The sequence below is a fragment of the Myotis daubentonii genome, chromosome 1, assembly GCF_963259705.1.
Source record: "Myotis daubentonii chromosome 1, mMyoDau2.1, whole genome shotgun sequence".
NCBI classification, from domain to species: Eukaryota; Metazoa; Chordata; class Mammalia; order Chiroptera; family Vespertilionidae; genus Myotis; species Myotis daubentonii.
In genome coordinates this window covers 21,336,324-21,347,692 of record NC_081840.1, presented here as the reverse complement: position 1 = coordinate 21,347,692, position 11,369 = coordinate 21,336,324, and the positions used below count along the sequence as shown (strand labels likewise).

General features: G+C 40.3%; 1 protein-coding gene across 23 annotated transcripts in view; it reads left to right on the top strand.

Annotated features, from left to right (window-relative positions):
- The first annotated feature begins 19 nt into the window (after window positions 1-19).
- Window positions 20-11,369, top strand: part of TTLL5 (tubulin tyrosine ligase like 5) — a 264,490-nt gene continuing 253,140 nt past the window's right edge. For 8 of the 23 annotated variants that reach the window (XM_059689866.1, XM_059689789.1, XM_059689805.1 and 5 more), the window contains exons 1-3: window positions 21-407; window positions 1,663-1,831; window positions 7,555-7,661. In XM_059689866.1, the coding sequence (XP_059545849.1) occupies window positions 1,758-1,831; window positions 7,555-7,661 (181 nt within the window). In that variant the 5' untranslated portion in view covers window positions 21-407; window positions 1,663-1,757. Of the gene's footprint in view, window positions 590-780; window positions 804-1,311; window positions 1,384-1,642; window positions 1,832-3,633; window positions 3,833-7,554; window positions 7,662-11,369 lie in introns of those variants that run through there. The other 15 variants (XM_059689814.1, XM_059689769.1, XM_059689907.1 and 12 more) reach the window with 9 other exon arrangements.

The following is an 11,369-nucleotide window of genomic DNA, read 5'->3' as shown; positions in this document are numbered from 1 at the left end:
GCGGTAGCCACTGCCCAAGTGTCCGCAGGGGTCCGCCGCCCGCTAGCCCGCACAGTGGACCCGCCTGTGGAGCGTGGCGGAAGGACTCCGGTCTCGGATTCAACCCGTTAGGGGCGGGGGAGAAAAAGTGGGGAAAAGAAGTCGAGATTCTTCTGCTGAGCGTGGTCTCCGAGCCCGCGCTGCGCGGGGGTGACGACATTCGTCGGCGCCCGAAGCCGAGCGTTGTGGGCGCCGGGTGGCGGGCGCCTGCGCAGTGGCCCCGAGCGGGCGGTTGCTGGTTGGTTGTTGTAGTAACCGGGGAAGCAGCCGTCCGCGGCCGCCGAGAGCCGGGCTGGGGAAGGAGGAGGGAGGCAGGCGCCGAGCGCGCTCCTCGCCGGCCCGCCCCGAGCCATGGGAAGATGAGACAGGTAAACGCCTGCGCCGGCGCGCTCCCCCACCCGAGGGAGGTGCGCTCCCGGGTCTGGGCGGGCGCCGTCCGCTGCACTTCCCGCTCGGAGTCCGGGGGCTGCGGTAGGTTTCCGGGCGCGCTGCGGCGGAGTTGCCCGCGCCCTTCCCGCGGGGAGCCTCTGCGGACCTACCGGGAATTGGGGTGAGCAGGGGTGGGGCTGATGGGCTGATCCCTAGAGCGAGTGTCCCTCATCTTGTTGCGGATGTCCTGCCCGCTCTCTCCCCGACCTGCAGGCAGCCTCGTTCAGTTTTAATTGGAAGGACATGCCAACATTGGGGAGAGAGGGAGAAACCCTGCGGGGAGTCCTCGGAAGACCGCCTCTGGAGGTGGTTGGGTGCTGCCCATTCCGCGGAAGGTCTGCAGGGATCATGATCGGGGCCGGCATTTTTCGGTTCCGTTTATAATTTCACCGTATCCAGGAATGCATAGCAAAAGGAGGTTTAGAGAGATCTACATCAAGTGGGTATCTCAGAATTGTGATCATCTCTGATGATCATTTGAATATTTTCATTTTCTTGATCTATTTTCTATTCCTTGCTCAGGCACAACAAACACATACTTTTACCCCGTGGAAAAAATTTAAGTTAGAAATGGAAAACATCCTAATTTTAATGTCTGAGATTCAATCATAGTTTGTGATTTTTAGCAAGGAACAGTAGTTTTTGAGTGCTTAGAAGGACATTCCCCCCCCCCCCCCCCCCCAGTTATTTAGGACCTCGATTCAGGAGAATATATTAATCTTTTGTTTCAGGAGTTGAATTTTTAGTGGCAACCTGACGGCATTTTACCTGTGGGTTTGTTGTAAGAGGCCAAATAAATATTTACAAGTATTTTTAAATCTTGAGTTTTTACTTTTAACCCAGGTCAGGTTTTAACAGCAAGAAACATATGTTTCAGGCAATCCTCCTCCTACCTCAGACTTCCCTAAAAGTTAGGTAAGTCTGTCCTTTTGGTGCATGTTAGATACTGTGTATAAAAGAAAAATGAAAAACTCAAACTTAATAACAGTTCTTCAGATACTGTGTGGACAGACAGTATGGTTGGGCAAAAAAACTTGATTTGGGGGGCATATGTGAGGCACTGTGATAGAAGGTAAGCGCCTAGAGGTTGGGCACCGGTGAGGTACATACTCATTTTCATTGCTTGGAAGATCATCAGCAATCATGAACAAACAGACGTCACGTCGTGTTTCAGATCCTTTGGCTTCCCTACAGGTATCTGTGCCACCCAAATTGTTTGATCCAGTGACTCTGCAAAGAAAGGTCTCTGAGGCCCCCGTCTGCTGACTGCATGACAAACCCTAAAGGACATGCCAATCGTGATGGCCCGGGACCTGGAGGAAACGGCATCGTCCTCAGAGGATGAGGAGGTGGTAAGCCAAGAGTAAGTAAGCCCGCCTGCTTCGGAGCCTTTGCCTCTAAGATGGGGAGAGAGTTCTCTTTTCACAGACACATCCTTCCACCCAATGTCCTTCCTTTGGTATTGCCTGATTCTGGTTTTAGCTTCTACCCATGATCTAATGAAAGATCTTAGTATTTGGTCCTTATCCGAAATGAGATAGAAGGCTCTGTGAGTGAACGAACATTGGCTCTAGGTGTTGGTAGTAGCGCTTAGTCAACTCCTGATAGGAGCCTCTAACATAGAAGATTTTGAAATGTTTTAGATAGTGAAGAAAAGTAGGTCTCCAAACACTGTGAAACTGCTTATGTTACTTTCTCAAAAATCTTTACAATGATGGAATGATGATCATGTAGAGAGGTCCGGTGACTTACCGGAGTCATTGTAGGGCCGTACATTAGAACGCTATAGCCTTTGCTGGGTCTGTTGAACAACTGCTTTCCTGAGTTCTTAATGTAAGAGACTCAAAATAATAAAAATGTTAAGTGCTAGTGGTAAGAACAGCTGCTATAGATGATGGTATGGGCTTTAACTACTGTATTTCATTTAATCTGAAGATGCTGTTATTCCCACTCTATTAAATTTGTCCTCACAAATACCAAAGGACTTCCTCAGGGATGTGTAGAGAGTGAGTGATGGATTGAGATTCAGACCTAGTTTTACTGAATTTTGAAGCACTTTGCTATTTGGCTGCCTTCAACCTTATTACTTGACAGAGAACAAAGAGAAACGCTGGCTTATAGTTAAGATTCGTTTTTAAGATTTTCTGCAGGTCCCCTTGGATATGTGCTGTATCACCTGAGAAATGGGGATAATATCTCCCAGGCTATTTTGTAGGAGTGTGTTTAGGATCAAATAGAATAATGTCTATGAAATTACTGTGTAAATTGTAAAGCGCCGTACACATATAGGATACTATTCTTACTTGCTTTAATATTGAACTTAAAGTAGACTTCTTATTATAAAGTGGAAGATTTTTCATTATTTAATATTATAACTTGAGAAAATTATTGAAGCATTAATAAAGCTTTGGGGAAAGGCTTCTCATCACTGTTAGGTTGTAGAAAATAATAGAGGCTTGACGTTATATTTGGGTCATTCTCATTCAGGATAATTAAATGGACAATTCCCTATGGCCATTTGCCTCCGATGACTTCTTGCTTTCTGTGTGCTGCCTCTTACTCATTTCATAAAATTTTAACTTCTCCAAGCATCAGTCTTTCTAATTTCAAGATTATTGTTTTACTCCATAAATATTTTTCTTCTTAGTGGGCTTAGAGGTTGGCCCTGACAAGTATGTATTAGTTTGAACCTCATGAAATTGCCATTTTGGCAGATCAAAAACAGTCAAATAATAACAATTTCAAATAGTTCAACCTGGTATTATAGTAGGTACACAATAAATACTTGCTGACTGAATGAATGAATGAACAAACAAATGTGTGACTTAGATCACATTAGATTAGACGTTCTTAAACGTTTTTAATGTTGTGGGTCCCTTGTCAGAATATTTTTAAGTACTTACAATTAAATACATGTCATTAAAAAATACCAATTACATTGAAATTGGTATTATCAAATTATTGGTATTATCCAATAAATTGCAGTTATCAAATTATTTTTAAAAATTACTTCTGATACAGTAAATTGTGCTTTCTTATACATTACTTACTTTTTTTGTTTTCTTTTTTTGCTTTTGTGCTTTCTTATACATTAAATAACAAGATTATTCATTTAAAACATGGGGAAGTTAAGTTTTATTTTCTAAAGACAGCAGCATGAAGATTGTTTTTGCTTAGTTTGTGTAAGATCATTACACTGTGGGGTGGTCTTTGATTAACACTTAGAAGTGGGGAATACTGGGACCTTCATACTGGTACATGTCCGGACTACCAATGTGTGATGTCACCATTTGGTAGCTTGGAGGAGAGATGCTAAATCATTGTCCAGCCTCATCACACCAGATGAGGAAGACTATGATCACAGGTAATCTAGTGGCAAGTTTAATAACTAACACAACTTAGAAGTAGTGATAAATGTAAATGATGTTTTAATATACTGGCATCAACTGTAAAACGGTATAAAAATCTAATTTTGGATAATTCTAATAGTGCTGTGCTTTGCTGCCTATATTCATAATTGAAAAATGTTAAATTTCTAGTAAAAATGAGTGAAATTAAGTGTAATATCCCCCTCCCCCATTGCCCCTGTCCCCCCAATCCAAATTCATGGACCTCTTGAAGTTTCTTTATTTTTTGTTTTGTTTTGCTTTCTTTCACACTCTGACTATTGAATTTTGATGGTTAATCTTGCTCCATCAGCTCATCTTGTCTTTTAGACACTTGTTTTATACATTGGGAATCTTAAGTCAATCTTGTTCACACTTAGAGCAATAGGCTTACATTTTAAAGTCTTTTGGAAGTTAGAAGGCCTTAAATCATCTAAGGAGGTTGATTTGATGCAAAGATGCATACCCATGGACATCTGTTAGATCTGCTCGATTCCTAGACTGTATTAAAGTAGTTAAAGCCTAGACCTTAGGACTAGAAACGGTCCAGGCGGTCCTTGTTTTGCATGGCATTATTTCAGATGGTAAATGTAAAGGAGGTTCTTTTTCTATATTTTGCTTGGTGGTCCCAAATACAAATTTATATATAGATATGGAAACTTTCATAAAAGGGTTTGATGCTGCTTTTGTCACTGGAAAAATAGTCACTTTAATTTCCCTAATAAAAGCTGGCTTTGTATCAGTTGAGAAGATCATCAACATTTACTTGGAAAAAATAAAAGATCATCAACAAATGATTTTACAATGAGTGGTCCAGGAGTTCAGAGAAAGAAGGCATTACTCAGGGCTGGGGGAGCGGGGCAAGGCCTTGGAGAGTGGGATTAAGTGGCATTTCCAGCAGGGACAGTGGTATTACTAAGGCATGGAAGTTTTGAGTTATGTAGGCTGCATCCCAGGGGTGAAGAAGAATATATTCCTCATGAAATTGCTTCTTAAAACCCAAAACGTTCTTAGGTTCTCAGTAAAGTCAACCATAAAACTGGTCTACTTTGATAATTAATCATTCATATATGCGGTCCTCTCATGCCTGTAAGGCATATTTTCTTAATCTATTCCAGTTTCTGTGCAAAAGAAAATTTAAGGTCCCAATTTTTAATTTCCTAATCATTTAGAATCTTTTCCCTTTAGCACCATCTGGTGGGAGCATGGTTTTAATGGCAATTTAGCATCTGCCTTAAGTATTTTGTAGTTGACCTTATTGAATTAATAATTTGTCTGCTACCTCTTTTATCTTTTTATGGGTTGTAAGTGAAGAGATTTCTCCTTCAGGGATTTGGCTTTCCACAGAGTGAGTGTAGTCAGGGCCTTGGCTCTTCTCAGCTGTGCATCTGCTGTTTGTATTCTGATACCCCGTCTTATCGCAGTAATCCATTGTGTGTAAGTGATAAGGCACAGTGGTGCCAGTTTGTAGCTAATGCCAGGTTGACAAGGAACTTTGGATAGTTTCCAGAGTTTCTATCCAAGACTTTGGATAGGCCGCCTATTTTCCCCCTCTATCTATCCTCTGACTTAGAAATATAGTGGAAAAATTAAAGTTGGAAGAGATCACAGGAATAGCTTGACCCCATGCCCACGTATTATAGGTGTTAAAGATTAAAAAAGCAAACAAAACAAAAAAAATCTTTGCTAAAAAATGCACCCTGTAAACACCATTTCTCACAAGTGGGCACGATCACCCAGGTCAAAGAGCAAGGACAGCAAGCATCCACATTCCATTTCTACGACGCAGGAAATGAGCTAGGTGTATGGTGTTCTCTGCTTTCCTCACTCAAAGGCTTTTGGCAGCTCATTCCCAAGTCTACAGGCTGCCTTCTAAAATTGGTCGTCTGCAGCCTATTCATTCAAAGTATGGATGTTTTTAAACTTGGGTTGGGAGGGTCTGACTTGGCCTTGAGATTTGTGGTTAAGGGTGTGGCCATATGAGGTTTTTTTAAAAAATATTTTTTATTGATTTTTTACAGAGAGGAAGGGAGAGGGATAGAGAGTTAGAAACATCGATGAGAGAGAAACATCGATCAGCTGCCTCCTGCACACTCCCTCCTGGGTATGTGCCTGCAACCAAGGTACATGCCCTTGACTGGAATCGAACCCAGGACCCTTGAGTCCGCAGGCCGATGCTCTATCCACTGAGCCAAACCAGTTAGGGCGCCATGTGAGTTTTTGAGAGCGAACTGAATCTTGGCTCAGTGGGTCTTAATTCCATTTAATAATTTTTTGATTAGTTTAAGTTCCCAAAGAGTTGAGTTTAAGCTGTTCCATATACAGAACATCACCGAAATGTGATTAGGGTGTCAGAAGGGTGGAAAGAGCACAGACATTTGGGTTCATATATCTTTCCTTTACTCAGCCTTGGGCAAATTACTTAACCTCTCTGAACACCTTTTCCGTAGTTCATAGTGGGGGCAATAGGAATAAATGAGATAGCATGAAAGCTCTTAGTTTATTTCCTGGCACATAGTAGGTACTCAGGTAATTTACCTCTTTCCCGTACTACCTTCCTGCACTAAGGAGGTTCAAGTTTCCTAACCTTTGAGTAAATTGATTAAACGGAGATTTTCTGAGGCTAAGGAAAGAAAAAGTCAGAGATCCTTCTCTGGAGGAAAAATACCTGTTTTTGCATTTAGTAAGGCTTTATTTAAAATATGTGGTTTTAATTGGGGTACTGGTAAGAATTTGGTTTCCTATCAGAATTTTAAGATGGGTCATCGAATTGCCTTAAAAAAGGACTATACAAGCTGGTGTGGGTCAGTGGGTGGTTTGAGCATGGACGCATGAACCAGGAGGTCATGGTTTGATTCCCCATCAGGACACATGCCCCAGTCTAGGGCTCGATCCCCAGTAGGGAGCACACAGGAGGCAGCCAATGGATGATTCTCTCTCATCATTGCTGTTTCTGTCTCCCTCACCCTTTTTCTCTCTCTAAAATCAATAAAAACATTTTTTTTTAATAAAAAGGACTATAGGGTTTCAAATGGTATATAAATTATTGTGAATCTATTTGCTAGGATTCTTTATGTGTAATGGGGACTAAAACATAACTGTATTTTTTGTCCTAAAAATAAAGGGATTTCATTAGTTCATATTTAGGAAAGACTTGATTCTGCAGCTCTAAGTGTGCCACTCAGTATCTCCTTTCTCTCATTCTTTTAATCAGGCTCCCACTGACTTCCTCCTTTACTAGCATCTCCGGACTCCCCTGTCAAGATCACAAAATGACAGTATCACTTCCAGCCCTCAGTCTCTTACACCGTCAAGGGAAAGAGCGGCCATCTCTTCTGTAGCTGCCAGAGAAGAGAAAAGGCATTGATTGCTTTCTCAGAGGGTCTACAACATGTCACCTGACCTTCACTTGGCTCCCGTTGGCTTATGTGCTCATCCCTGCAACAGCCACTATAATTGGGGGATAGAATGTCCTAATTGGCTGAAGCCAGTCAAGGCTGGTCCCAGGACCAGGGGTGGAATTACTCTTAAACAAACCACATGGCTAAACATGGAAAATGAATGGTTTCCCATAGGACATTTAGGGTTCTTGTTTTAGAAGGGGGGGAAAGGTTTTAAGCAGCCAACCACAGTAATCTGCTTCGGCAGTTAATTCAGATTTTGAGTTGTAAGTTAATAAAGCCTTTTGTTATGGTTGTAGGGATCATCCATGTATCATGTGGACTGGAGGCTGCAGGAGAATTCCAATTTTGGTATTCCATGCTGAGGCAATTCTGACCAAGGACAACAATATTCGAGTAATTGGAGGTGAGTATGACTTCTCCACAGAAGGTAGGGCTGGGGCATGGCCCTGGTAACCTTGTCTTGCAGAAATTGACATAACCTATGGATAGGGAAATGGCCTTGGTCACCAGAAGACTATATTTATTATACTTGAAAGGATTATTAGGGTTTCTGGAATTGTCTTCTGCATATTATTTTTTCCCTTTTGAATTTTTTTTCAAAATTATGTATACATATGCTTATTTTATTGTAGTAAAATATACAAAACAAAACTTACTGTTTTAGAGTGTACAATTCAGTGGCATTTAGTACATTCACACTGTTGTGCAACAATCACCACTATTTAGTTTCAGAACATTTTTATCATCCCTAAAGTAAACTCTGTACCCAGTAAGTAGTCAGTACCCAGCCCCTGACAGCCCCTAATCTACTTTCTGTCTCTGTGGATTCACCTCTTCTGGATATCTATAATAATAAAAGCGTAATACGCAAATCGACTGGAAGGACGTCCGGACGTCTTTCCAGACGAAGCCAGGGCTGCAGCCGTGGGATCGAGGCTGCCACGGCTGTGAGGGAGGGATTGAGCAGCCAAAGTGTTTTCCACAGTGATTGCACTGTTTTACATTTCCATCAACAATATATGAGAGTTCTCATTTCTCCACATTCTCACTAACATTTATTTTGTTTTTTAGATCATCGCTATACTAGTGGGTGTGAAGTGGTATCTTACTGTGGTTTTGATTTGTATTTCCGTAATGACTAATGGCATAGAGCATATTTTAAAAATATATACATTTTTATTTACTTTTAGAGAGGAAGGGGAGAGAGAGATAGAAACTCCATTGGCTGCCTTCTGCATGCTTCTACCGAGGATTGAGCCTGCAACCCAGGCATGTGCCCTGACTGGGAATCGAGCCAGGCACCACAGGCTGAGCAACAGAGAGCATCTTTTCATTAATATATCTTCCTTGGAGAAATGTCTAGTCAAGGCTTTTGCTTATTTTTTAATTGGGTTGCTTGTCTTCCTGTTGTTGAGTAATAAGATTCCTTATCCATTCTGAATATTAGAACCTTAGTAGGTATATGATTTACAAATATTTTTCTGTGGTTTGTCTTTTCACTTTTTTGATAGTATTTTTTCATGAGCTAAAGGTTTTCACTTTGATAATGTCTAATTTGTCTGTTGTTGTTTTTTTGTTGCTTATATTTTTGGTATATTTACAAAACCATGGCCTAACGGTTAGGTTAGTGGGGGCAATAGACTAGGTCATGATCCCCATGCTTTGTTCTAAGAGTTATATAGTTTAAGCTCTTATATTGGAGATAAATGGTGTTTGATCCATTTTGAATTACTTATTTTAATGTGAGGTAAGGGCCTACATTCTTTTGCATGTGTATATCTATTTGTCCAACATAATTACTTGAAGAGACTATTCTTTCTCTATTGAATACTTTTGGAACTCTTATTGAAAATCAGTTGTCTGTAGGTATATGGGTTTATTTCTGGACTCTGAATAGACCAGCCGTGGGCAAACTACGGCCCGCGGGATCCGGCCCATCTGAAATGAATAAAACTAAAAAAAAAAAAGACCGTACCCTTTTATGTAATGATGTTTACTTTGAATTTATATTAGTTCACACAAACACTCCATCCATGCTTTTGTTCCGGCCCTCCGGTCCAGTTTAAGAACCCATTGTGGCCCTCGAGTCAAAAAGTTTGCCCACCCCTGGAATAGACCATTGATTTGTATGTTTATCCTTATACCAGTACCTATCATTTTAATTACTGTGCTTTTGTACTAAGTTTTGAAATTGGAAAATGTGAATCCTTTAACTTTGTTCTTCTGTTTCAAGATTTTTTTTGGCTATTCAGAGTCCCTTGCAATGACATATGAATTTTAGGATAAAGCTTTTTAATATCTGCAAAAAGGCCTTTGGGATTTTGATAGGAAATGCATTGAATCTATAAATTGCTTTTGGGAATGTTGCCATCTTAAAAGTTCTCCAGTCCACAAATAAGGGATGTCTTTCCGTTTATTTCCATCTTCTATAATTTCTTGTAGCAGTGTTTTATAGTTTTTACTGTACAAGTCTTGTAGCTCTTTGGTTAAAATTATTCCTAAATATTTTATTCTTTTTGGTATTATTATAAATTATACATTTGGTATCATTATCAATTTTATTTTGGGGTTGTTAATTGTCAGCGTGTAGATTTTTGTATATTGACCTTATATTCTGAAACCTTGCTGAACTCATTAGCTGTGATAGTTTTGTATGTGTTGGGGGTTCTTTTGAATTATCTGTACTGTATATAAGGTCATGTCATCTGCAAGTAGAGATCATTCTACTTCTTTCCTTACAACTTGGATGCCTTTTGTTTACTTTCCTTGCCTAATTGCTTTGACTAGAGCTTTTAGTGCAATGTTGTATAGAAGAGGTGAAAGGTAGATCTTTGTCTTGTTCCTGATCTTACGGGGAATGCTTTCCAGTCTTTCACCATTGAGTATGATGTTAGCTGTGGGCTTTTCAAAATTCCCTTTAGCATGTTGAAGACATCCCCTTCTAGTCCTTCATTGAGTGTGTGTGTGTGTGTGTGTGTGTGTGTGTGTGTGTGTGTTATTTTTATCATGCAAGGGTGTTGGATTTTGTAAAATGCTTTTTCTACATCGTTTATGATGATTCTGTTTTGTTTCCTTCATTCTCTTAATGTGGTGGGTTACATTGATTGACTGTTGTATGTTGAACAACCCTTGCATTCCTGAGATAAATCCCAGGTGGTCATGGTATGTTATCCTTATGCTGCTGGATTTGGTTTGCTAGTATTTTGTTGAGAATTTTTGCATCTGTATTTATAAGGGATATGGGTCTGTGGTTTTCTTGTGATGCCTTCATCTGGCTTTGGTATCAGGGTAATGCTAGCCTCGGTGGGTAAGTTACCTTCTCTTTGGAAGAGTTTTAAGAAGGATTATTGTTAATTTTTTAATGTTTGATAAAATTCATCTGTGAAGCCATCTTAACTCATTTCATTGCTAGTAAAGTGGAGGTAATACCTATTTTGCAGGCATTGTGAGAAATAAATGTTACGTAGTGTTTTGGCACATAGTACACACTCAAAACTTATTTTACTTGTTGAATAGGATCTGCCGTACTTTGAGATTAATTTAAGGTCTGTCCTTGCCATAATGAGCCAAGAGTTTAGAAGATGGTGGGATTGAATGTTCTCTCCCTAGGGGTCCTTGTGTTCTAAACCCAAGTTGCTAGGTTACCATTTAAAGGAACATGGTTCATTTCTATTCTCTGAATCTTGAGCAGTAAAAGAGTTGCTAACATTTACTGAGAAATACCCTCAAAATCGAAATATGACATGAGTCAAAATGTCAAATGTGGGTTTGAAAAAAACAGAAGTAAATAATGCCCCTCAAACATACTTTTTTGGGGTGCTTGTCACATAAATTAATCTATGTATTTCATGGCAATGGGCAGACACGTCCTTTTTATTTTTTTTAAAAATATATTTTTATTGATTTTAGAGAGGAAGGGAGAGGGAGAGAGAGAGAGAAACATCAATGATTAGAGAGAATCATTGATCTGCTGCCTCCTGCATGCCTCACACTGGGATCGAGCCAATAACCCAGGCCTGGGCTCTGACGGGGAATCGAATGGTGACCTCCTGGTTCATATGTCAACACTCTATCACTGAGACATGCTGGCTGGGCAGACCCTACCTTTTTA